The following is a 27,987-nucleotide window of genomic DNA, read 5'->3' as shown; positions in this document are numbered from 1 at the left end:
ATTAATTGCTTCTGGAAAATGGTAGTGAAGAAAACAATAAACAAACCTAACAGCAGAGCCAGCACGAAGAGCCGAGCACAAACTTCCGAAAGGAAGAAGAGAACCACGGTGCCGGTAGGAACGGCAGCGATGTGGTGACCTGAGAAGAGAACCACCACACGCCACCACGCCGATGACCGGACGACAACGACGTCACACAAACTGCGGCAACAACGACGGCGTGGAGAACAAAGAGAACCACAGCGCCTCGCGAACTAAGAGTGCCTTCCGTGGGGATAGGAAAAGAGAGCCCCGAAAGCATCCGCGAGTAGAGGCAGCTGTGTCGGTCTTCCGCAAGCAGTAGACGACAGAAAAAGGAACCCTACCCCGCGAGCAGTAGAGGAGATAAACGAACCCTAATCGCGGTAAGTTTCGTTTATTTTCGCACGCGAAACGACAATGAATGTCGTCGTTTTTGTTTAAATAATACCGTCTGAACTCACCAACACGACTGCAAGCTCGCGAGTTTGGTGGAGCTTACTGAGTTCTCGGCGAGCCCACCGATCCCGCTCCAAAACCGAGTTTGCTTACGATTCAACTTGGGCAATGTTTGTGGTATCGTATAGTCGTCGTACGTTTTTACGAGTTAACACTCTATTTTAATAAGCACGACTGTTTTCTTGGGTGAATTGTTTTTTTTAATAAATGAAATCCCATTTATAATTTACATTTTCTAATCATAGAACGAAGCTCAAATATTTTATTCTCATATTTTTGTTTTCAGAAATCTCTTCAGAGGTATTTGATTGTGGAGAAGGTTGAGTGATGCAATGCGTTGGTTGGCTTCATTTGATGAGAGAAAATTGTGGGGATGCTTGTTTCTGTCAATTGGTTCTGTTTTCTTTGTTGGGTTTTTCTTTGTTGCTGTGATTTCCAAGCTTTTGCCACCTTCTCATGTTCCCCTCATTTCTGCATTGCAAAATGACTGGTAATTAACCATTTGATTGCTCCTAATATTGACATTAATTGCTGTTTTGTTTTATATGCTGATTATAGCGAGTGTGTTATATTGTGCGTCTCACGAACACATTCCTGATACACAGTAAATGGTTGTCCCTTTCATGACACGAATCTGATTTGTTTAGTTTGAAATTTGTGTTTGGTGATGACTCGAATGTGGTAAGAAATTAGACAAGGTTCTGTTCTTGACTTTCTTGTCACTTTGTGTATCGGGTAAGTGAAAGCTTGAGGGTTGTAACACGTTTGCGTCTGCTTGTTTCATACATCTCCGAGGGGCAAAATGAGTTTGTCTTTTAGATCTATATTAGAATAAGAAAAGTGTCTATGGCTAATGGAAAGTTGTTCGAATACACCCCAAAGTTGCCCGTCACTTAAGAGTCAAGATTAGGGGTAGTTTATGTATACCGTCTCATGAAACATTTCATACTCTATTGCAGCCTAAATCAAACATCTTGGATACTCAAGGCAGTGAAATTGGTAGCATAATAGCCTCACTGATGATGCTTTGAAAAAAAATTGTTAGGGAAATGATCAAATCAGAAGAACCAACAAATTGTTGGACTTGAGGAGAGAGGTTTTTTGTGATGAAGTAGTTAATGAAGTACCATTTTACTCTTGGTCCAGCATGATGTTTGTCTTAGTTTCCTAAGTGATTCTTTCTTTCTTTCATAAGGGCTTGGATCCTCCAAATTTGGGTATATGCTTCATATGCATTAACTCCTTAGGTTAGGAGTTCTACCTTTTACCACTGTCTGTCTACCACAACCAAATTTTCATCCTCTTTTGAACTCTTGGACTAAAATAAGAAAAATAAATTTGACTTGTTTGATAATCATGGACAATTAGATATATCGTTGGAATAAATTATGTGTTGTTGCTATCATTTTTTGTATAAGCAATTTCTGTTATCTTTGTAACTAATATTGTCTCTCTCTGAGGAAGAAAGAGAAACTAATTGTTTTTCTGATTTTGTTTTTGACAAATATAACAGGTACTACTGCTTCTTGGTGACATTGACTCTCCCTATAATTGTTGTTGCTGTGTACTTTCATTGGCTCAGCATGAAGTTGTTCAAGCATGCTTAGCATAACCTTTTCAGATTTTGAAGGCAGAAAAAAATGTATGATGTTGGAGCAACAATCACCTACATCAATTGCTGCCTTGTTAGATTCTCTGCAACTTGCACTCCTCTCATCACCTAAAAGGAGCATAAGGATTAAGATGTTAAATGTGATTACATGTGTGAATTAACATGCAAAATTTTTCCTATTTAATCAAAGGCCTCGGTTTTAAATCCTGAATATGGTGCTAAATATTTGCACCAGTTTTTCCAGAGTGATCTATGTAAACAAATATATAAAGGGGGCTTATGTAGTGTCTACTACAAAACAAGTTTACGGGCGAGTTAACTAGGTTCATGGGTGTGGGAACATGAACTTGTTTTAGAGTTGACTCATATTTACAGAATTTTAGGAAGTGAGAAAGTCCCAACTCCTCTGACTTATAGGTTGAACTGTAACTTGGAATTACACAAGTTATGAACATTTTGCACATTCTAGTTTTTTGTGCACTTTGTGCTTTTGAACTGACCATATTTGTGATTTTCTTTCAGAACTAAGGACGTTCAAGAAACCAACGAAGCACGTTTAGTTGATGAAATCATAGGGTTTCAAGAAGGCTGTTATCAGGTACTACTGCCATCATAGGTTGGCCTTTTTTCTTCTATGTGTATTTGATTTATATGTATTTATCTAGTTAAAAGTGAATTTTCTATCATGCAAATTTTGCATCTTTTTTGTTTGGATTGATATTGTAGAATTGAAGCATTAAATTGGAGTAAAATGTCAAAATTCCGTATTTAAGTTTCTAAATATTGTAGTCCTGTCATAGCAGAGTTTCATGCATTTTATTTCAAGTTTAACAACTTACATTGGAAGCTGGTTTTCCCCCATTAAATATGATGGTTGTATGTCTATTTGATTCAGGCTTTAAATGTGATTTTTGGCATGAATTTCTGCCCCATTTTAGTGGTGCTTAATTGCCTTCAACTCAAAAGGAAAAAAATGAAACCAAAGTAGGATAAACACCTGATTTCTGTGAGCGTTGTAATTCAAATGTTAATCACGCTGGACCATGATACCTTCAACTTTATTAAACTGAATGAGAAGCAAAAACAAACCACAACTTTATCATCCTCCAGAATGAAAAACTTGATTTTTTATTGCACCTGGGAGGGAGAATGGGATTTACTCGTATCAGATTATTGTATTGTACAAGCCTTTGGAAATTTTATCGTATCACTCTCTAACCTTGTACCCATGGTTCTGAATTGCGATTGAGATTGTTCTTGTAGTTGAAGCTGTTGTATTTATTGTGATGTGGGTTGTGGTCATTATAATTGTTATGTTTAATCTGATCATAAATTATTCAATTATTTTAACTATTGATATATCTTTTACAATTATTCATCAGTACATCATGCAACCTTCCAGTACACCACCGTGGACAGCCTCTTGCACTTCCCTAACATCCCATCCATTTAACCATTGAAACTTAAGGAGTTACGTTAGAAGATTGAAATTTGAAACTTTGTTTCCTTTTCCTTTTGACAAAAATGTGAAATTGAATGGTGCTGAGGTTCCATTGCGGTCCATTGTAGTAATGTTATGAATGCATTATATATCATTTTGTGGACTGTTGACTTTGTAGGATGCTCCACAACTGTAATGTTGTGCTCACAATTGCGGTCGCAGACTGCAATTTAAAAACATGCATATATCCATTAAAACAGAAACGCTTTCACACTCCTATATCTGCCAACTAAAGTGCCTCTTGCACTTCCCCAACATCCCATCCATTTAACCATTGAAACTTAAGGAGTTACATTAGAAGATTGAAATTTGAATCTTTGTTTCCTTTTTCTTTTGACAAAAATGTGAAATTGAATGGTGCTGAGGTTCCATTGTAGTTATGTTATGAATGCATTATTTTGTGGACTGTTGCCTTTGTAAGATGCTCCACAACAGTAATGTTGTGCTCACAATTGCGGTTGCAGACTGCAATTTAAAATCATGCTTATATCCTTTAGAACAGAAACACTTTCACACTCCTTTATCTGCCAACTAAACTATTAGTTACACAGGGCATAACCTTCAATTTTCTGTCTTGGTCATGACCTCCTACATTGTGACCCATCATATGTCTTCTTATCTACCCAAGCTACTTTAGGTATCCTATCATCGATGCTCTTCCCCTCAAGACACACAATGTCATTGGATGTCATGTAACTGGTCGTCAAGGGTGTAAACATAATCTCTAAGGAAACTGATCCTTAACTTTTCCACCAAAGTTTTTCTTACTTTATCTTTTGGTCTCTCAAATGTTTATTGTCAAGGGGCATTTTATTTTTCTGTTGACTTAAATTTTGGAATTTTGGAGATGATCTAAACCTTGAACATGTTTCATATTTGATGATCGTTCTCTGTCTTCCATTCCATCTGTTGCTGCATTTCAGGTAAAGCATAGTAGGAGATTGGGTACTGATTTTAATCTTATTTTTGCAAAGGGTGTGCCTTTTTCCTATGTTATTATGATTATTGTTTGGGAAAATGGCTATGATAGGAAAGTTATATCCTAAATTGATTATATCTAGAATGAATGAGAGTCGATTATTTATGCGCTATTAAGTGAGCTTTAGGTAGTTGTAGTTCAGAAATTGTGCATTTGAACTTTGCATTCCACACTAATTTTAGATTTGCTTTTCATTTAGACTCAGCCTTATCAGCTTTCGACAAAACTGCCACTTGTTCCCCATAATTGATTTGTGATCAGATACAACTGTTTCAACATTACAGAGTTTTTGAATATTGATTGTTTACAAATATATATATATATATATATATATATATATATATATATATATATATATATTCTTCTGTTGATATAGTTTAAATTGTATTTTCGTTTTGATATTATTGATGGTAAAATTTTATCCTTTTAAACATTGTTTAAAATCCTAGATTTTGTTCTAGCTTCCTTGCTGCAACAAATTTACAGGAGTCCCAGCTCTTATATTTCCATCAACTTTTAGAGTAGTGATACTCAAATCGTAAACTGAATATGATATCATTTGTTGTCCGGAAAGTTGGGTTTAATACATGAGCAGTTATGGTGAGGCACCCATTTTATTTGGTGTCAAAACTATCCCATTTATATTTATAACATTGAGTCTGTTTTTACAATTCACAATGTAGTTATACTTTCTTCTTACTAGTAGACCTGTACATTGATGTTTGACTGTTGTTGCTTTAATTCTTATCTCTACCTTATAATTAAATTCTTTTCAAACAGGTTTATCTTGGACTATTCAAGTTTCACAACTGAACGGTTCAATGCAGAAAACTACTGGAAATATTGTAGGCCAATTCTTCGGTGGTTTACATTGTTATCTAAGAAGATGCATATTTGCCATTTTATCTGTGGGTCCTGTACCAAGTCATATTGCTTTCATCATGGATGGGAATCGAAGGTATGCAAAGAAGAAAAACATGGAAGAAGGTGATGGCCACAAGGCAGGATTTGAGGTTCTCACGTCCATCCTTAGATACTGTTATGAATTAGGAGTGAAGTATGTAACTGTCTATGCATTCAGCATTGATAACTTTAAAAGGAAGTCCAAAGAAGTTAAATCCTTGATGGAATTGATGCGGAAAAAGATTGAGGAGTTGCTTGAACAAGAAAGTCTCATTAATGAATATGGTGTTAGATTACATTTCATTGGAGACATGCAACTATTGACAGAGCCTGTAAGAGCTGCTGCGGAAAGGGCAACGAGAGTTACTGCCCACAACAACCAGAGAGTTCTTTTGATTTGTGTAGCGTATACTTCTCGTCACGAGATTGTGCATGCTGTTCAAGAATGTAGCAAGGAAAAATTTAATGAAATTCAAGCGTTAAAAGAAGAGAAAGTTACAAATGGTGCGTTTTCAAGAATTGATCAGGGCCTGAAAGGAAATGATTTTGGTTTGCTTTCTCAAGATTCATGTAAAGAATATCGAAATGCAATAAAAGCTTGTAGTACTGAAGTAGAAAGTGCTGCAAGGAATGATGGTTTGTATGAGAATAATATCGAGAATCATATAGATAACGACACTGAAGCTGAAACGACATTATACAATGGGCTGGTTGAATTGACTAAGGAGAGAAAGGATATACAGGATGAGGTTCTATTTATAAAACTGGCGGATATTGAGAAGAACATGTACATGGCAGTTGCTCCTGACCCAGACATCTTGATCCGATCTTCTGGAGAAGCTCGCCTCAGTAATTTTCTACTTTGGCAGACTACTACATGCCCTTTATATGCACCAACTGCACTTTGGCCTGAAATTGGTCTCAGACACTTGATCTGGGCAGTATTGAACTTTCAGAGACACTACTTTTATTTGGAAAAGAAAAAGAAACAGTCTTAAGTGTATTCTTACCGGCCAAAATACATAATATGTGGCAACAGGTAAATTATATCTGCAGACAATTAGCAATTAGAGCAGCTTTAAATGTATGGTTTTTTACTGCACAGAATATCAACGTAGATTATTTACATGCTTTTGCTATGTAATAAGAAAATGGAAGCAAAATATTGTAAAAAATTAACAATTTCGTATTATTTTCAGATGTTTTTTTCGTTTATATCTCCTACTTTAACATGTAATTTCTAAAATATCACTTCATTTCTTGGATTCAGAGATTTATAAAAAAAACAAAACAAAAAAACAGAAGAAAGCATGAATAGTGTTGTCTTCAGTATTTCTGAGATGAACAAACATTTTTTTTGTAATGTTTGAACAAAACAAGAAATCAAAACAAGGTCTCCTTAAACAGTTATGCACTGTGGAAGTTAAACTTGTGGCAGGAAGTCTAAAAGTAGAAATCTAGTATGTATAATTCTTTGACCTGCCACAAACTAATTTCCTCTGAACTGTATATATATTTGAACAGGCCACATGTATGTGAAGAGCGATGTGTACGAGTTTGGTGTAGTGCTTCTTGAAATGCTGATAGGCGTGAGGGCACTTGACACAATGTCCAGAGAGAAGAAGAACCTTGAAGATTGGACTAAGCCTTGTCATTCTTTTAAAGAAACATAATGGATGGTAGGATAAAGGGTCAATATTCGCGAAAGAAAGCATTCAATCACCACAACTTACTCTAAAATGCCTATTACATGACCCTAAACAATGTCCTTCAATTTAATTTCTCTAGATTTTTAATGTTATTATAATTTGTTTAAAAGGGGGTTATCGTTTTTTGTGAAGATATTAATTAACTTGTGTTATTTTGTAGATACCCTATATGCTATACCACACTCCATATGCATAAATCGTAAGAAACTTAAAAAGGGAGAAAATAGGTTTCGTTTGTTGCATTGGATGACGGGGTTGTCACATAGATGTGACTATCCCTTGTGTGGAACCAGAAGATTCGTTTAGATGAAAACTATCAAATAAAAGTATGATCTCATCCCATATGCTTTTTATCTCCACAAACTAGGACTTGTTTTCGGGGGTATGGATGTTCCACCGCCCAAGGTGTGCATTGTAGTTGATTGACTGTAAGTTTCGGATGGACCAAAAGTTCATCATAGAAAAGCTAGGCTGCTCATAACCAAGGGATGACAACACGGACCAAGTCTGAAAAAAAAAATAGTATGTTGGTTTACACAGGCTTGTTTTGCATAACTGGCAATCTTTGTTGACCAATGGTGGAGTGATCCACATTTGATTCTCATAACCCATATTGATTTAAATTCATTGTAGTATCAACATTATGTTGTGTGTTTCTTTTAAGTAACCTGCTCATTTATGTTTTTTGTCTAGTTTATATAAAAGTAATTTGTTTATTCGCTTAGTCCATTTAAGAGTAATTTCTTCATTTGTTTTTGTTTTTTTTTTCAGTATAGTTCAACATTATTTCTATTTTCATTAAGTTTATATTTAAAAATTAAAAATTATAAAATTGTGAATATTATCTATTTTAAGAAATAGACTTATAGAATTTATTATTTCTACTGCTTTAATTATATAAAAATAAAGTTATTAAAATCCTACATTCTAATATTTTAAAGAAGAAAAACATTACAGAACAAATTATTTCTTATGCGATCTCTACTGACCAAATGTTATGCAAGGGTCAGTAAAAAAAGTGATACGTCTAGCTTGTGCAAGCTAAGAGTGGGATGGGTCAAAATAGGTGACTGAATTCGTATTACCGTCTTAATGACGAGAATAAAGGAGAAAATCATATAAGAAACCTTTGATATTTGTTTCTAATTAAATTTTACACTAAAAAATTGTTACTTTAATAGAAAAACAAACTAGATTTTATTTTTAGTTCTTTGTGTTTGAATTTATAATTTAGTCCAATTTACAATTTAAATATATTAATTTTATATATCTAGGAAAATAGGTTTCTCCAAATACATTGATTTCATTAATTTTTTTTATAAATAAGTATGATAGTTGAAATACATAACAATGTTAATTTTATCCCTTCATTTAATTGTCAAGAGTTGGAAAAAAGAAGATTCAGTTATACAAAAAGAAGTAAAAAAGATGATAAAAAGAATACAATAAAGCTTAAATAAATGAAATCTTAATAAATGTATTGAAGGTTATTGATGGAATTTATCACATGCCATAAATCTTTTTTAAGCATCCTTAAAATATAATTATATATAATTGTTATTCTTAAAGTTTATTGGAGTTGAAGGAGTTTGTAATCATATTATGCTCATGCAGGATATTGTGGTCTGGTTGATACCAAGGCAAGTTTTCATATTTGAATTTTTTTTACATTTAGTGTATCTTGTCTCATCAATATGCTTTTTTATTTTTTTATAGTGAATTATTGATAATGTGTGTCTAAGAAAATATCATTAATTGACGAAAGAAAACGAAAGAAAGAAGGTTAATTTGATTGTTTCTCTTAAAAATAATAAGAGTTATGTTAACCACAAAAAAATGATTCTTAATCAACCAATAGAGAAAGAGTAAAAATATTTCTTTTACATATGAAGAAAGACTAAAAGCAATGGATTGCTTTGGTTCTACTATTCATATTTCCAATACCTTTAGGGTATACGAAACCTAAGTAGGCTAGTGGAATGAATTACACATCTATTTAGGAAGAACATTGAGTTTACATGAGGAGGCTATTAGAATATGTAATTTAGTTTTTAAGTAGTTTTTTATTCTATATTTAGAAAAGATTTGTTATGATCCTTGTTTTTTTTTAAGAATTTGATTTCTATTTTAAGATTAACCTCTTTGATATATAGTACAAAATCATGATTAATTCAAGTATGATTTGCTATACAAATACTGGTTGGACAAGATCAATAAACGACATAAAAAGTACGTTAAGATATGTTTTCTCACTAGGATTAGGTATTTTATCTTAAACATCAAAGAAGCAACCAACCATGGCACAATCAACAACAGAAGCAGAGTATGTAACAATTTTGGAAACCAGGAGTGAAGCATTATGGTTACAACTGTTATCTATTACAACAACAAATCAATAATAATTATAGAAAAAGATTCAGTTCATCATCAAAGAACAAGACACATAATCATTAAATATCACCATTGATGTTGATTTGAAAGACACTAGGTGTGAAATAAGAAAAAGAAGTATGGATGTGCTTATGCAAGCATTGGAAGAGTCTACAATTAATATGATTGGCGTTTTTGGGGTGGTGGTGTGGGTAAGACCAATAGCGAAGAAAGGTGAAGAAAAGAAGTTGTTGAATATGGTGGTTCCAGAAAATATAACAAGAATTCCTAACATCATAAAAATTAGTAAATTCTAAAAACATATATGTTTGGATAATTGGTCAAAACACACAACTTCATCATAAAAAACGTTATAAACATATATAATTGCATCATTTGTTTTTGTTTTTTCATATAAATCATCACTTGTCATACACAACGTTTATTTAATTTTATTTTTATGGTGAAAGTTGCCATACTACACCCAATTTCTATTCTTTATTTTTTAATCTGGATTTGTAAAAGTCATCACATGTCTTGATATTTTTGTTAATGTTTTTTAATAAATTGAAATCGTTTAATAAAATACAATTACTTTATAAAAAAATTGTAGTTAATGATACTACTTCATTTTTGTTTGTCATATATTAAAAACTTACATATATATTAATCTAAATTGTGTTGAGTTTGGAAGTAAAGCAAGCAATAAACCTTTAATCAAAAGATGACATAAGCATTTCCTCTATGGTTTAAAAAACTCAATGAATTTAGTATTCAGTGTGAGACTGTGTAGCTCATGTCTAAATTCTTTTGGTTTTATAGTGATTGTTGCAATAATTTTTTTAAACAAAATTAAGTTCCCCTCTTAAAATATATTAATGAGGCTAACCTAGCTCAAATTTTTAAAACACATTAAAGTAAAGTTCATTGAATGATATTCTTTCAAGAAAATTGATTAACATTTAAATATGTTTAGAAAAATATTAAACATCTAAAAGACGTACATCCTTATTCTTAAACAATTAAAAAGTTTATAAAATATGAATATTTAGTTTGTCTTTAGCCTACATTCAACTCCTTATCAACTTTATCAATATTTATTAGTATGGGACTTGTCAAAATCGTGGCAGTCATATGAACTTGTCCAAGCCGTTGCATTCATGAGAACTTTTCTAAACCATGACAATAATGGAAACTTGTTCAAATCATAGCAGTCAGAGGGGCTTATCCAAACTGTGGCAATCATGGGAACCTGTCCAAACTGTAACCCTTATGAAGACTTAACCCAAATCGTGGTAGTCACGGAGACCTGTCCAAATTGGGAAGTCACGAGGACCTGCCCAAATCAAGATAGTCACGAGGATCTGTCTAAATTAGGATAGTCATGGAGACCTGCCCAAATCGTGACAGTCATAGAGACCTACTGAAATCGTAGCAATCATGAGGACTTGCCGAGACATTTAGGAACACTCATAAAGACATACTCACACTCGTCTAATCATACCATAAATTCATCAATACAAAACAGAACAACGCATATTGATATTCATCTCACAATTACATGAAATATTAATTTCCCTAATTTGAATTTATTACATAAACCTTCAAAGTTTCTCCCTATATTTGAAATAGGGTTTAGATTCTTTTGGAAAAGGATTTTTCTTTCCTTCTTAAAAGACAATAATCATTTCATCATCTTCGTCTTCTTCTTCTCCATTCTATTTTTTTTCCTTCTTTCTAAAGTAGAAATCTTCTCCATTCTATTTTTTTTCCTTCTTTCTAAAGTAGAGATAGATGAGAGTTTAAGAGAGAGTGTAGAAAGATTCAACAAATTTGTGTGAAGATTTCTTTGACTTCCTTAAGGGTAAAGTAGCTAAGAAAGGTAAAGAATTGTTACTAAATTTCTTTAGAAACTTACAAGTACAAAGTGACCACAAGTCTCTTGAGTAACCTTTTGTACATATATTCTTCAATTCAATACAATCTATCTAATTTTAGTTTTCTTCAATCCAATACAATTCAATTTTTGATATCAAACTAATTTTAGTTCTGCAATTGAATCTTTTCTAACCTTTAATTATAGTTTATTTTGAATTTTTGGTTATACATTTATGTTTCTTGTCCAAATTTATGTTCTTACTTATCTTTTTATAAATCTACCACTTTCTCTATTTTTTTCTTGATTCAATTAAGTCTAGTTTTAAAGTAATTTTGCTTTTTTTTTCAATTAGGTTTTATTTCTCAACTTGATTTGAATGTCATAATGATTAACAATAGTTATGCCATGTTCTATTCTTATTTGTGTAACCTTCAATTCATCATATTCAATTCATTTACTTTCATTAAAATATTGCTTACTTTTTTTTAATTGGAAGCTATTAGATCCCATAGTAAACCTAAATGCTGTAAAATGTCATCTTGAGATAGTTTTTAACTTAATATGTCAATAAAAACAATCTTTTTTTTATATTTTGAATTCTGAGCTTGACAGTACTTAGTTATGTTTTGATTACCTAAATACAACATTCACGTATATATATTTATGGATGTCACTTTTACTTTAAAAATCATACATACTCTCATATTTGATGTGATTCTTCTAATAATCATAAAATATTATATATATATATATATATATATATATATATATATATATATATATATTATTGGCTATTTTTTTTTAATTGGAAGCAATTAGATCCCAAAATAGATCTAAACAAAATGTGAGATAGTTTTTAACTCATCAATATGTCTATAAAAACAATTTTTTTATTTATTTTGAATTCTGAGCTGAATAGTGCTTAGTTATGTTTTTATTACCTAAGTACAATGTTCACTTAGTATGTATATTTATGGATTTCACTTTTACTTTAAAAATCCTAAATACACTCAGATTTGATGTATTCTTCTAATAATCGTAAAATATTATATATATATATATATATATATATATATATATATATATATATTCTATTTTTTTTCTTAGAAATTTTTTAATTATCATTTATTAATATCTAACAATATTTAATATTTTTATAGTTAAATAATTACTACACCCTAGTGTATTTAGTTAAAATATCAATTTAATCTTATTTATTAATTTTCTTAATTATTATAATTTTTTAGGGTTTTATAAAGAAGATTCAGAAACTTAAAAACAGTGGAAACTCGAATAGTTAGAATATTTGCATTCAACTAAAAACTAAAAATAGCAATTGGAAAACTACACTATACTAGCTTGTATAGGAAATACATTGTGTTTTGTCCATTTAAATATATTATATTTATTAGTGAAAACACGTGTGCTTATATTATTTTTGTTATGATAAGAAAAAATAATGAAATTGTAATTATAAAAATAAATATGAATAATCTTTACAATTTAATTATATATAGTTTTTATCTATTTATTTTGTACATAATTTTTATTTATTTAGTTTTAAAAAATAATTACTTTTAAAAAACTGTTGAATAGAAAGTCTGATAAATTTAAAAAACGGCCACTTGAAGAGTAGAAGGAAAAAATCATATGAACAAATGAATCATCTTTATATAATACTAAAATATAGATAATGTTGGAAAAAAAGAATTATTTATGGAATTAAATTTGGCTTAGTGAAAACAAGATGCTACACGAATTTATATTCATTTTTTTTATGATATAAAAAATTATAAAATTATAATTATATAAATAATATAAATAATTTTTACAATTTAATTATAGATAATTAGTATTAATTATTTTATATATGTTTTTAATTTTTTTAATTTAAAAATTAAATTAAAAATATTAAATGTTAAAAAATATTAAATAGAAAAACAGTTAAATTAAAAAAAAACACTTGAAAGGATAAAATGAAAAAAACAAATGTAAAAAAAAAAGAATTTTAGTAAAGATATAGACAATGTCAAAAGAAAAGAGTTATTCAAGGACCTTAAATAAACTAAATTGGGTCATACAGAAACTGTAATAAGTATCTTGTAACTTTATAGATTTTAATTACACTTATAATGTGTAATTAAATTTCGAGGTAACGTGTATTCATATTTTTATCATATTATTTTATTTATTCTCTCATGAGTAATTTTATTATAAAATAGAAAAATAGATTAATATATATATGTATATATATACGTATATAATTTAGTAAAAGTAGTATTAAAAACTAGGTTTAATGCCTCTTTTGGTCCCTCGAAAGGGGGCCAATGTTCAATGTGATCCCACCTTTTTTTAGAAGTTCAATGTAGTCCCATCTTTTGTAAAAAGTGTACAATCAAGTCCTTTTTGGAAACGGCGTTAAGTTTTTAACGGAGCAGGGTGGACTGAAGTTAGCTACGTGGCTTTGTGTGGGTAATACGTGGCTGTGAGTGGGTGCTACGTGGCTGTGAGAGGGTAAATTTGATAATGTTACTGAGGTTAGGAAATCAGAAGTTAGGGTTTCAGGAGTTTTAGAGAAATTGGTAATTTGGGATTGATCATCGTGGAGGAAGTGTATTGAAATCTCAAGCGCTATCCTTCCCAGTATCATCATCATCATCTTTCTTAACCTCAGGCTTGCTATCCTTCCCAGTATCATCATCATCATCTTCAACCTCGCTATCACTGCTAAGAACCTCTTCTTTATCCATCATACTCTCCCTTGTTCTTTAGCCAGAAAGTCAACCTTTTTATCCCCATCTCCCACTCCATCAAGGTGATCCGTAAAGTCCAGTTTGGTTTGCGAAGGGGAATCATCCCAAACCCTGTTTTTCTTAACCACCTTTTTGGTTCAGCCTTGGCAGCAACAACGGCCTCTTTCTTCTTCCCGTTCCCATTTCCATTGTCCCCTTTTCCTTTAAGCTTTTGCAGCCTATTTACATCAAAAGCCCCAATATTAGCACTCTCATTCTCTTTCCCAATATTCACACTACCATTACCACTACTCTTCAAGTTAGCATTAGAATTATTCTTAGCTACAACAAAACCACCATTCTCAATTCTACGCCCTTTCTTCCCATCACCATCCCCGTCACTCTTTTTTTCTGTCCCAACGTTTTTCCCTTCCCCCTGCCACGTGTCGTTTGGCTGTTTCCTTTGAGGAGCCACCGAGGGGAGGGGATTCGTTTTCTTCAAATTCACGTAAAGGAGGTGGAGGATGCTCCAACATCTTTGATCACTGCAATGCCACAAATAGTCTGAGATAGGTTTTTTCTGATTTGGGAAATTGAAAAAAAAATGGAAAAGATGGGTTAGGTTTGTGGAGGATACGGGAAATGCAGAAGATGATGGAACACGCACTGACACCCACTCACAGCCACGTATTACCCACACAAAGCCACGTAGCTAACTTCAGTCCATCCTTTCAGCTGCTCCGTTAAAAACTTAACGTCATTTCCAAAAAGGACTTGATTGCACACTTTTTACAAAAGATGGGACTACATTGAACTTCTAAAAAAAGGTGGGACCACATTGAACATTGGCCCCCTTTCGAGGGACCAAAAGAGATATTAAACCTAAAAACTATTATATAACTGTTATTAAAAAAATAAATATTTTTACTCAATAAAAAATAAAATTAATTAATTAAAAAAGATATTAAAATAAAAGAATTTATATATTAACTTCAGTATATTTACAAAAAAAGACACATATGCATGTTTAAAACTTAGTTAACTGTAGCAGTTACAAATTAAACGGATATTCATTAGTATATGAAAATCAGTAAAAACAATCATTGTATTAGTAATAGAATTATATTGTAATTATTGTATAAAACAGATTTTATCCAAAATGGATATTCGTAGTAGAATTTTGTTTATTTTTTAATATACAAAACAAAACATAAGCGAAACAGTTCTGAACGGTTTTTTTTTTTTTTTCTATAAACCAATAGAGCAATAATGAAACTTTGTGTTTGGTAAGGTTATTTGCCATTTCTCTCAGTAGGTTCCAACATCAAACTTACCTTTCTCTCATTGTCTCTTCAATTTTCTTGCCCATCCATTTCTAGGGTTTGGCTTCTAAAGCAACGGGTGTGCCTTCTTACGCACATCAAAGGTGATTTTTTTTTTTAAATTTCCCTTCAACACACCCACCCTTTTGCCCTCTACTCTAAATTTCCACTGTATCTTCTGAAATTTCCATTCTTTGTTTCCTTTCTTTTTATTTCATATTCAATTTTATTGTCGAAATTTCCCCCCCTTGTTGTGTTGATTGCGAAAGATTTAATCCAAATGGTCTGAATTTCATAGCTCATTACTCAATCGGGTTTCATTTTTTTATTATCTTTTGGTTTTGTGCTGGTTTGGTAACGTTTTTCACCCTTCACGTGCAATCTATTCAATCATTTCCTGTTTGTGTCATTGTTTGATTAGCCTGTGAAGTGGAGGAGTTCTGTATCCCCATTGTTATGCTATAGCTATGAGAAAATAAAGGGGTTGGACATTTCCGAATATTTGAGATATGGGTATATTTATTTCAAATTTGGTTTCAAGCATTCATGAAAAAGAAGCAATTTGTCTATAGAAAGGTTGTAAAACAAGACCGTAGTTTTTATTTTGAGTATATTTGTTTTTCACTTTAAAGTTGGTGTTACAGCTGACTTTATTAGGCAATTCAATCCGTCTTGAGAAGATTCGTAGTTTTGTTTGTTCATCACCGTGTCCACAATGGAATGTCATGAAGATTTTATCAGCTATCTTGATTCTGATACGTCTCTTAAGATACTCGAGTGCCTGGATGATCCTGCTGATCTTGTTCGTGTCACCTGTGTCTCACGATCTTTGAGACAATCTGGTAAGTTATTCTAGTTCAAATTATGCTTTTGTTTCTCAACTGGTGCTTCAGTTTCATGAAAATTCAGTTCTAGTTCCTTGTTGCCTTCAATTTTACATTACGTTTAAAATTTGATCAACACTACTTTGGCTTGCAGTGATTGCAAATGGTCTTTGCAAGCAGCTTTGCTTGAGAATGTTTCCTCAATTATCTAGAGTTGCTTTTGTTGTTGAACTGAATCAACAAGGAGGAAAGGAACATGCAGAGGTTGGATCTAGTAATTCTATGGAGTGGCTAGTGCTACAAAGAGAACATAGAGTTTTTTCTTATTTAAGCAAAGCTCTCATGTCATCTGTAGCAATGAATTGCATTGCTAAGACAATTGGTGCTTCTAGCACTGATAACTTTCCTCAGGAGAGCATTGATCATACACTTGAGCCAAGAGATGTCATTGGTGGTAGATATTCCTACTGGTCAAGTAACGGACAAAGTAATCCCAATGTGCCTGAGACGTTAACATACGAGTTGGTCTCTCAAATTTGTCTTATTACAGAAATCAATATCCGGCCTTTTCAAGGTGCTCTTTGAAATATTCATAGATGATGGCTTGACCCATATATGCTAACTTTCGTCTTTTTGCTAACAATATCATGCCTTTTCTAGCTTACTTTCAGCTGGGGTCACCAATATACTCAGCAAGCTCTGTTCGGTTTAAAATGGGTCATCCTAAAGCCTCTTTAGATGCTGTAGATGATGAATTGTTTGTGTGGACCTATACTTCACCGGAGTTTCCAATGTCTCAGGTATTTAACTTACGTCTTATCTAGTTTGTCAACTTATTTTTTCCAATGAATAATATCTGTTTCATTGATTGCCCAATGGTTGATGTGAAAAAATAGATCCTTTCCTGTTAAAGGATGCCTTACCCTTCTACAGGTTTGTAACCTGAAGTTTGTCCCAAATTGTAATAACCCCCTTCTATAACCAGTGAACTCCCTAGTGTTATAATTGTGATGCTTTTGATTGAACTAAACAAAATATTGAAAAAAGTCATAATGCAACTTAGGCTTCTTTTTTAGCATTGGATAAGCAAGACCTGATTTTATGAATAAATCGCCATCTTCATTATTGTTTGTTGTCTGATGTCATCATCATCTGGTTTATTAGGTGTTTAGTACCAGCCATAATTATATTGTCAAATTTATTCAAGCTCCGTTGTGTTTATATAACATATACTCTCTGCGTGATATGTATTAATAAGAAATCACTGCATGAGGAAATGATTTCTTTGGTTACTTAATTTACATTCCACTGTTAAAAATGATGTGAATTATCCTACATCTATTGGACAAACCAGGTCCATATTGCAGATCTACATTTAATTCAAACCACTTTAAGTTCTGTTGAAGAGTGTTACTTGTGTCGTCGTCAGAAGGCTTCATAACTCTTCCTCTTCTTTACCATATGATATTATGTAATAAGAAGTCACGCCATTAGTAAACTTTGCTTGTCTCCCAGTTTCCTTTGTATTGTTAAAAATAACGTGAATCACCCTTGGTCTATTGGACCAAACCATGCCCTTGTGGCACATATCCGCATTGGATTTAAATATGAGTATGAGGATCATTTGCTCCTTCGAAGGTTTTCAATTTTTATAATCATTTGATAGGTTGATGTCATGCTGGAAAAACAATCAGATGGCCCGACCTGAAATTTCTCATATCCTCTAGTTGGCTAAAATGTTTGAAGTAAATAAATAATTAGGCATGCCACTTTAATTTTCAATCAAGAGTACATTAAATCTTACTCTTGGCAACAGATGGTAAATTGGTGGTTATTTTTTATCAAATTAAAAACATAGTATATCAAATTTAACATACATTGGGAGGTCGATATGCTAGTAAGGGAATCTTCTGATTGGGCCTTTTAACTAATGGTTACTTCACTTCTCATGTCATTAGACTCTTATGTGTCAGAAAGGGCCTATTATTCTAATTCCTGCATGACCTGTCCTTTGATGTTCTCCTATTATTCAAATGGTTACTTCCCTATTCTGCCATTATCTTCCGTAGTGACACTGTGCTAGCTATAATATTGAAAATCATATTTATCCATCATGTTGACATATATGAAGGAGTCAATTCCCCAACTGCTATAGTGGGATAGCATATAGCACGGTGATGGCTATGTTTTAAACTTAGAAGTTAAATAATTTATGACATATATATAAATACCAACTAAAAAAAGTTTCACATTTAATAAATCGTAATGAATTATCAGAAGTCACATTCTTAGGCAATAAGAAAGAATATTTGGCTGACATAAAGTGGGAAACTACATCAATTCTATATTGAAATACTTTAGTTGGGGAGATCCTATGTCCCTTCAGGTGTTTGTCCGTGTTCATAATATGTTATGCATGGGATGAGGAGAATGAATTATATCAAGTTTGATTTATTTATTAGATTGTTGACTCACTAAAATGAGTTTGATTCTGGGTCTATGCATTATTCAATGCAAATATTACAAATTTGAAAATAAAAGTTGTTGGAGAATGGGATCATCTATTTCCCTAAAAAATAGAATAAACAAGATTGTTGTTGCATGACTAAAATTATTAGCATCGTGAAGTTTCCCTTTACATAAATTTTAGAGAGAAAAATCCTTGTGAACAGGAAAACAAACTACAGACGTTCAAGCTTCCAGAACCTGTGCTTTGTATTGGGGGGATCTTGCAGATTGAGCTTTTGGGCAGAGTACAGAGACAAGAAATGGATGGTTTGTTATACATTTGGTGCGTTCTGTTCTTCCATTTTGTCTCTACTTGTCAAACTTGTTTTGTTGTTGAGGTTTTATGAAACTTAATTAGTGGCAGAGCAGATTCAGTATCTTAAACAATGTCTAATAAGCCTTACGCAGTGCTAGGTTTTAATGTCTTTAAAATTGTGATTGCAGTGTTTCCCATGTTCAAGTTCTGGGAGGCTCATTGTCACCACCGTTCAATGTGGAAATTCTTCAGCCCTCTGGAATATTTGTGTTGAAGAGGGATCAGCTGGCTTCCGAGGAGCCAAAAATAGTGAGAGATATCCGACGGCTTGTGACTATATTGCAAGCACGAGGAGTAGGAGTCTTGGAATGGGATCAGGATGATGATGATATTTATGATTCTGATCCAGAATATGCTCTCTGATCTTTGCTTGCTTTTATAATCTCCTCCCAAATAAAGGAAAGGGGAAAAATTATAATCTCCCCAGGCAAGGAGTGATCACATTCCAACTAGTTTTCCTGTTTTCTTTTTTATGCGTTTACCCTTCAAAAAGTTCTGGTCTTTCTCTGTTTTGCTACTGATCTGATTCTGAGAATTTATTTCTCTTGTAGATATGGTGTTGGACAAATATTGCGCCTTTTTTGTCGCCGGTTTAACATGATGCTTGAAACTTGAGCTCTCTCACAACTCGTAAACTTACATCCAATTATGGGGTTTTAGCATTTGATGCTACTTGCTGACCACTTCATTTGTCACAAACTAATTATGATAAGTTAATCGAAAAACATGTTCTATAAAACCTCAAGAATGATCTTATGTATATCTTTATTGTTTTATACGAACACCTGAAAATTAAATATATTCAAAACAAATTAAGAACAGTTGTGTCTGTTAAAAATTCTTATTTTATTAGATGTATTGTGTGAATTCTGTAGAAAATTTTCAAATATTGATGATGAAATTTGAGTAAGAAATTTTAGTTTGTGTTGCGGAATGATAATATGATGAATGAAGGAAAAATAAAGAGGTTTCATCCCAGCAGAATTAAGACGGTCTATTCTATGCCTAAGATATACTAAGTCAATAGAATTGAAATGGGATATTTATATATTTGTTTTTTCTTCTTCTAAATTTTACGAAGATTCTGCGTGTATTCCTAGACTAGTAATTTTGTAACTAATTGATGATTGGATTTAAAAAATAAATAAACCTTCAAACAAATAATTAATGAATATTTAATTTTATAATTTATTTCCATAACTTTTCGCATTACCTTTTAAATGCTTTTGAAAGTAATTAACTTATTTTGTTTTCCTTGTCAACAAATATTCCCTTAAGGAATTTTAAACAAAATTGACGAAGTATAGTTGAAGCTTTTCGTATCTTAATCAAATTTAATAATTATTCTTGCCTTATAATTTTGGTAGTTATTAAATCAAACAACATCCCACTAAATTATTTTGGTAATATTTATAAGTTGTGATATTTCACTGAAATTTATTTTTGATGAAATAAAATCCACTAATTTGATCATTAAATAAATTATATTTATATAAAATATTGAGTCCTCGTCCATTTATGAATTCATAAATTCAAAATTAAGTGGTATAAAATTAATCATAGTTAACTTACTAATCATTCAATGAGGTAGATGATTGACAACATTCCTCAAGTTCTTATTAATCAAGGTAATTGAGATATTTAACATATAAAATTAATAACTTTACCTTAATCAAAACTATCTCTTTTGCAGAGTTGAAAAATTTTAAGTTCGTTTCAATCATATTTTCTGGAATACCCTATCGATCTTAATCCAATTCAAAACTGTCTTCACTCAACCCCATTTCATAGTGGAACAGACTATTCACTCGTGTTAAATACACAAATAAGTTGTTTATAGAGAAAATCATCGCATTCATTTTGTCCCTCAAAGACTAATTTGAACCATTTTGATAACACAATAAAGCATTGAGAGGAAGGGGTGAACTAATTTGATGTTGGATGTCTTAAATTTATGTATGTAAATTATGAATATTGTTGCATAGATACCCTACAAAGCAGTTTTTGGGAGCAACTGTGACTATGATGAATATTGGTCAATGCTCACACCAACCAACATTTTCTGACCAATTCATATAATTATTTGACACCAGTGAGATCTCATGAGAACCATTCTATTCTTCCACACTTCATGAGGTTTTGGATTTGGGCGGAGCAGGAAGCAGCTGCATTGCACAAACCAGAAATTCTTGTTAGCGAAATCGGCACTCCTAAGAATGTTAAGAAACCATAACCTTAAACGATCAAGAGAGACACAAATATTTACAAAACTTTATTTGAAACACTGCTAATGTGGTTGCTATTTTTCTTGAGAAAATATTGTCAAGAGCTCATTTTGTCTCCATTTTTCTGTCTCTCTATGTCAATAGTTGCAAAAAGGTATGTATGTTTGTGCACACAGATAGGTCATGGATACAAAGTTTTAGGGATGGAAAATATATGCAAAAAGGAAGCATACTACAATTATACTAGCATGTACCTGATAGCAAGATATTAGAGATGATACAAATCCGAATGCACCAGTCACACGTGGATTAACTGTCTTAGGTGCCAGTTGAAGCAGTCCAACTGCTACCACTATATCAATTCCTGCTTTGATGAGTGATAGAGTCCTCTCATTTGACTGGTTTTGTTTGCCACGGTATTTCTCATCCTGCAGACATAAGTAATGAAATAAACAGAAAAGTAATGCAATCACAGTCCAAAAGTAAAACAAAAAACAGAAAGTTTGAAGAATTTGGACACGTGCATGGACAACATACATCAAATTTATTCTTGTTCTTGAGGTCTTTCTCTAACTTCTTCATTGATGCAGAGAGTCTTCCAAGCTCCCCGAGCTGATCAAAGTAAAATATTGCAAGGGTAAACAGTGAAGGAACTTGAGGGCATAAATGCACACATGTTGGAATCAATGAAGGTAGGTAAGCCACAAACCTCAACCAAGGTGGTGCACACCGAGGAACCCAGCCAACAGAAAAGAGATATCCGGCCAATTAATTCGGTGCGTTCTTTATTCTGTAGTTAGACACAATACTCTCAACACACTGCTAGATGATTTCTATATAATAATTTAGAAACAAACACGATGCTAAACAAAACATATAGTTTATCATTTCCTACCTGGTAGATTCCTGTTCTGCCAAGCCACACAATTTGATCAAGAAACAAGAAAGTGGAGAGAAGTGCATTCTTGGACTGAAATATAAAAACAAAGATGAAAGAAAATGGTTGGGGAGAGAAACCTCATTATAGGTAGTCAACTAAGTTTCCTGATGGAGATTAGTCATCAGCAAAATCAGTGGAAGCATTACACTTAAAATATATATAAACCCAAAAAGGATGAGAAAAGGTTAAATGTTCTTGCAGTGCCCATACCTTTCCCAACAGAATTAGGGGCAAGGGAGTGCCCTGTGGTGTTGGACTTATCAAACCATGTAGGTCATTGACAAACTGCAAATTAAAGAGTGAAGTATAAGAGTGATGGTCATTGCATGAACTAAATAGTTTGTAACACCTAATTTTTTTGCCAAAATGACTGCTTGAATTTTATAACTGGCTAATACTTTAAAAAATTAACAGTATTTGACTATCTTTGATTTATCCTTTTTTCCTACTATTATGGCCTTGGAACCCAAAAAACAAAAAGAGAAAATTATGCATACTATAGATTTCTAGTCTTTTCTGAGCAAACCAATCAAAGGAAAATGATACAAAGAAAGAAACATTATTATAAACAGAAACTCCCTAAGTGACAGAAAGAAAATATGAAGTAACTTCCTATATTGAAGTTACGAACAGATGAAAAAGAAGGTTTCAAAACTCAGAAAAACCTAACCTTGAAAAGCCGGAAGACCTTTCGTGCCAAACTGGTTGATTTGTCTACATTCTGAGCAGTACCAGGTTCCCCGTTACTCACAAATTTGGAACCATACTGAATTGCCCTGCATATCTTGTCCCTTGTTTCAGCCTTGCTCAAATATAAAACAAGAAGACCAAGTTCAGCCCTTGTTGCATCCAACGTACTCATCTTCTACACTAATTGCTGTTATATAACAAATGACAGCACGGTTCATGTCAACTAAATTAGAAACAGGAGTAGGTAATGGTAAAGAGTGATATTCTCATATTAAATAGGGAGGGTGATGACGTTTAGAGCTTTCACTTGATGTAGCAATTTTTTGCGTACAGTTTTTTTTTTTTAAAAAAAAAAAAGGTGTCAGATTAAGTTGTTAAACATGCCAGTTCATAAACTAAACGGTACTACTATTAAAACAGTAAGAACCTAGTTAACAAAATTTTAGAAATGATGAAAATCATTCTGAGAATTACAATTTAGCACCTCCACCAATACTTCATCAAGATCACAAAAGCACGATAATCAATTAGCAGGAATACTTGGTAGACCTTCCAATATCTAAATGACATCATTCATGAGATAATGTCTAGTTTGAGTTTCTATAATGCATGAACATTTGAAAACTCATACTTCTCGCAAACATGAAATCCAACATTAACACCATTTTTATGTAAAAATTAAAGAACACAAGGCAAACACAATCTCATCAAATTTCAATTTACTACTAAGATCATTTTTCTTCTCATTTTCATTTATACTCTCAACCTTCATGCAAGGAACTAAACAATAGTATCCTGAGAATGTTACTATTATGTGTATAACCTATAAAGTTCCAATTCTAACTTATTGGGGCATAAAATCTTCAACTACAATAGCTTCAAAGCTCAAGTGGTACGTAAAATATGGGTGCCAAAATCATGTAGTAGGTTCCACATTTTTATTATCCAACTCACCAACACCAAGTAACATCCCTCAATTCTGTAAAAATTTACTCTATCAGATCAAATCGGGATCTGTTAATTCAGTAGGGAAGCTAGAAAATATTCATTTATATAAAATCATCATGACAAAAATCTAAATTGAGAATGAAAATTTATATATACACATTCTGAAACCAAAGTAGCTAAACTTTATAGTTTTCATAAAGAATACTAAAACACAAATCTGTTAATCACCATCCTACCAAATTCTCCTCAATTTCTTCAAACCGCAAATCCCATTCTCACAAGTACTGTTTAGAGCATAGTTATCAGAATCTTACAATTCACTATTTAAGTCTTATGATTTGATACATTTTGGTTGTCTACCTATTCGTACCACAAGAAGAATCTTAACTGACTTTGTATCTCATGATACATAATGAACCTATGTAATTCGTATCAACACTCGATTCAATGATTTATTTGTTTTCACATTTTTGCCAATTATCCTGAAAAGAAATGAGCTCAAATGTGTAAATGAAAAGGAATTTGAAAGAACGCTTGTGAACATATCCTATTTGATTAGTTCACCCTTCTTTCTCACTCAATCATTCAATGTATGTAGTCCATTTAACTTTTTAGTTGTTTTCTAGCCATTCTTCTAAAATAAAAACTACTCAAGCTTAGATATAACTAATAGTTTTGTTTTGTACGATTTCTGCTTAAGTTGTTATATCTATTTCTAGTTTAAATTATTTGCATTGAATATTGTATATCATCTATATATATTTGTAATTTTTCGTTGTACCTGAATTTAATGACACAAAAAATAGTTGGCAATTCACGACAATCTCATTTCAATAACCTTTTCAAAGCACTCAATCAGCTACTAATTGACTATCTAACCCTCCTAAACAACAAAAGTTTTTTTTTCCCAGGCGTCAGTTACATGGATCAAATAATATAATTGTGTTCTTTCATAAACAAGAAGACAACTCCTAAACGGTCACCCTAGGAAATAGATATAGTAAGTGACAACAAGAAGATATTTGGTGAGGGTGGCTCAGCAGAAAAGAATAAAATTCCATACTATTAGTGCTTCCAAATGTGAGTACTTTAGATCATATCTTGCAAGGTTTAAGAGGTATTCTTGAAACTCCATGGTAGTTAAATTTACACATTTTGTTATATAAAATCACTAAACCACTATTTCCAATGAATCTGGTGTTCTTCACCATACCAACAAATATGACGAATAAATTAGAAGAACTGCATGAATACTCTACCTCCAACTCTAGCTAGCTTCAATAGAATAGGAGTTTAAAAGAATCTATTTTCAAGTTCCAAAGAAGAGAGGTTTTATTTGCGAGAATAAACAAAAACCAAGACAAACTTCCGCATATTGACCAGGTCTCCAGGGTACTTAGTAGTTAGAATTCACCCAAAAGAACAACCATCAGGTTTATCTAGGTCAAAATATTGAAAGCATCAACATCCAAGTTTCTCCAATAACATCAGACTACAAAAAAATCACATTTAATCCATTAATCAGCATTAAGATTCATATTGTTAAAACAAAAGGTTTAACTCAATTACGCCATGACTGGCACATTATATAGTATAAAGGGAGAAAGAGAATCAATCCATCTAAACTACCCCGAAGTCCAGTTACATCAATCCTATTTCTATTTTGTAACAACAACCACATCATCAAATCTTCGATTTCCCTCATCGTTTCTATCATTTCCAAAGCAACCAAGCACACTACAAACAACTGAACAACAATAATAGCCAACCCATCAAAGTCAAATCATACGACCCCATCAAATCAACACCCCTTTAAGTTGACCCAAAATCAAAACTCGCAAGCCCCCACCTTTAAAGATTGCAACTTTAGTATCTCAAGCTACAAGGTCAAAGGATCAAACAACCGGGGCACGTGAATTCCCAACACTAATTAAACGAATAAAAGAAAAACAAAAGTGTGTGAGAGAGAGAATACCAAACCAAGGTTGTTTGGGGAAGGGAATTGTGCTGGAGAATCCGAATTGAGAGACGAAGCTTTTTGGTTTGGGCCTGTACTATGTTAGATAGAGTTGTGATAAGGGCTTGTTTGGTCCTCTCTTTTCGGAGCAACCAAACAAATGGAAATGTTGTGCTTTATTGCTAGGAACAATCTTGCACCGTTCGATGATTCCGATGTCAACGTGCCACGTGGCAGAAAGTGCTTAAATCCGTTTGATTGGGCTTGGATTGGATCAGTATCGTGAAGAGATTCAACTCAATTGCGTTGCTTTGGTTTTTCCCACACGCACCCCAACAGCCTCCACAATGTCGTGACGTAAAAGCTTATCTTTACAGAATAAATAAATAGATTTGTTTTAAAGGTGATGATAATGGCATTAATATTTTATTTTTCGGAGCATCAGTGTTTCACCATGGATTGCAAATAAACCAAGAAGAATCTTGATAATTAATCACTTATAAATGTAAACTTTTACATTCCTACCATAAGAAGTTATCTAAAATTCATACAACTCATAGTCAAATAGGTCTCGGGTCATGTTTGGAAACGTATAATTTACTTAAAACAATTAATTCTCTCACAAATTAAAATTAGCAAATACTTTTTAAAAAGCTTTTAAATTAACATTTATCTTGTTGGTAAACTTTTTTTTCTTTTTTTCTTTAAAAGTGTTTATACAAATCTTCTTGTTTGAGTATTAGAAGTGAAAAAAGAAATATAATTAATATTTTGCGTCCATACTGTAATTACTAAAAATCTATGCTAACTACTACTTTTAATTGATATATAAAGGTTTAATCCTTTCGAACATCCTTATTTCTGTAGGATAGTCTCAAGTAGGTCCTCGTATTGTAAATATTCTCGATTAGGTCCCTTATTATGAAAAATTGAATCAATTTAGGTCTTACCGTTAGTTACATACTAACACCGTTAAAGGGGGTGACACGTGTCAGTTCGTGGTCTTTTTGAATTTTTAATTATATTTTTATTATTTTTATTTTTTATTTTATTTTTTTATTTTTTTAAAAGTAAAATTTAAAAATGCCACGTGTCAAACTGATAGTGTGCCACGTGGCAATGGCAGTGTGACATGACACTGATGTCATTGTCAGGCCACGTGTCATTGCATTAGTCTCAATTTGGTCCCTATATTTTTATTATTTTGCAATTTGATCCCTGTATTTTTATTTTGTCTCAATTTAGTCTTAATTTTAAAAATTAAACAATTTTTTCCCACCTCAAATTCAAACAAAATTTAAATTGTATATAAATATTAACAAATATTTTTATTAAAATTAATATTTTTAATAAATATTTTTAACAAGATTAAGTTTAATTATATTTATATTTACTTAATCATAGAAATATTAATTATGTTATTTAAATATATCTATAAGGGTTTAAAAAAAAAGAGTGACATAACATGCTGGTGTTATGTTATGTTATTTAAATATATACAATTTAAACTTTGTTTGAATTTGAGGAGGGAAAAATTGTTTAATTTTTAAAATTAAGACTAAATTGAGACAAAATAAAAATACAGGGATCAAATTGCAACATAATAAAAATATAGGGACCAAATTGAGACTAATGCAATGACACATGACCTGACAATGACATGTGGCACTGTCAGTGCCATGTCACACTGCCATTGCCACGTGGCACACTATCAGTTTGACACGTGGCATTTTTAAATTTTACTTTTAAAAAAATAAAAAATAAAAATAAAAATAATAAAAATATAATTAAAAAATTCAAAAGAATCACGAACTGACACGTGTCACCCACTTTAACGGTGTTAGTATGGAACTAACGGTAAGGCTTAAATTGATTCAATTTTTCATAATAAGGAACCTAATCGAGAACATTTACAATACGATGACCTACTTGAGACGATCCTACAGAAATAGGGATGTTCAAAAGGATTAAACCATATATAAAAGATGTTATAAGTAGTATAAAGGATAAATGTCTATTTTGAAATAATTAAACATTCGAATAAAATATTTATATATAAAGACAAACAATAAATATATATATATATATATATATA

General features: G+C 32.0%; 3 protein-coding genes across 7 annotated transcripts; 2 read left to right on the top strand and 1 right to left on the bottom strand.

Annotated features, from left to right (window-relative positions):
* Positions 1-14: 14 nt before the first annotated feature.
* On the top strand, positions 15-7,333 carry LOC148200725 (dehydrodolichyl diphosphate synthase CPT3-like). Of its 2 annotated transcripts, none has more exons than XM_088113390.1 (5): positions 15-404; positions 1,991-2,119; positions 2,612-2,687; positions 5,350-6,511; positions 6,997-7,333. In XM_088113390.1, exon 4 carries the CDS (start codon positions 5,391-5,393, stop codon positions 6,468-6,470), a length of 1,080 nt encoding a protein of 359 aa, XP_087969516.1. In that variant the 5' UTR covers positions 15-404; positions 1,991-2,119; positions 2,612-2,687; positions 5,350-5,390; the 3' UTR covers positions 6,471-6,511; positions 6,997-7,333. The 2 variants fall into 2 exon arrangements, with proteins under 2 accessions (XP_087969516.1, XP_087969517.1); XM_088113391.1 differs by having other exon boundaries at positions 1,991-2,162.
* Positions 7,334-15,432: 8,099 nt separating this feature from the next.
* Positions 15,433-19,759, top strand: LOC124839778 (F-box protein At4g00755). Of its 4 annotated transcripts, XR_007028959.2 has the most exons (7): positions 15,433-15,588; positions 16,129-16,326; positions 16,463-16,882; positions 16,969-17,108; positions 18,981-19,099; positions 19,261-19,559; positions 19,684-19,759. XR_007028959.2 is itself a non-coding variant. In XM_047315700.2 (6 exons), exons 2-6 carry the CDS (start codon positions 16,200-16,202, stop codon positions 19,493-19,495), a joined length of 1,041 nt encoding a protein of 346 aa, XP_047171656.1. In that variant the 5' UTR covers positions 15,433-15,588; positions 16,129-16,199; the 3' UTR covers positions 19,496-19,759. The 4 variants fall into 4 exon arrangements, 3 of the variants coding, with proteins under 3 accessions (XP_047171656.1, XP_047171658.1, XP_087970476.1); XM_047315700.2 differs by having other exon boundaries at positions 19,261-19,759; XM_047315702.2 differs by having other exon boundaries at positions 15,439-15,588; positions 16,142-16,326; positions 19,261-19,759.
* A 1,191-nt stretch (positions 19,760-20,950) lies between these two features.
* Positions 20,951-26,068, bottom strand: LOC124839775 (peroxisomal membrane protein 11C-like). Its single transcript, XM_047315691.2, has 8 exons — positions 25,911-26,068; positions 22,968-23,174; positions 22,508-22,582; positions 22,253-22,327; positions 22,067-22,147; positions 21,895-21,969; positions 21,612-21,785; positions 20,951-21,297 (listed from the first exon to the last, which is right to left on the bottom strand). The coding sequence occupies exons 2-8, from the start codon at positions 23,157-23,159 to the stop codon at positions 21,262-21,264; spliced, it is 708 nt and encodes a 235-aa protein (XP_047171647.1). The 5' UTR covers positions 23,160-23,174; positions 25,911-26,068; the 3' UTR covers positions 20,951-21,261.
* Between the last annotated feature and the right edge of the window lie 1,919 nt (positions 26,069-27,987).

The sequence above is a fragment of the Vigna umbellata genome, chromosome 4 (genome assembly GCF_029865625.1).
Source record: "Vigna umbellata cultivar VRB3 chromosome 4, Vumbellata_1.0, whole genome shotgun sequence".
NCBI classification, from domain to species: domain Eukaryota; kingdom Viridiplantae; phylum Streptophyta; class Magnoliopsida; order Fabales; family Fabaceae; genus Vigna; species Vigna umbellata.
The sequence above is the reverse complement of the archived record's forward strand: the minus strand, read 5'-3'. Positions and strand labels throughout refer to the sequence as shown.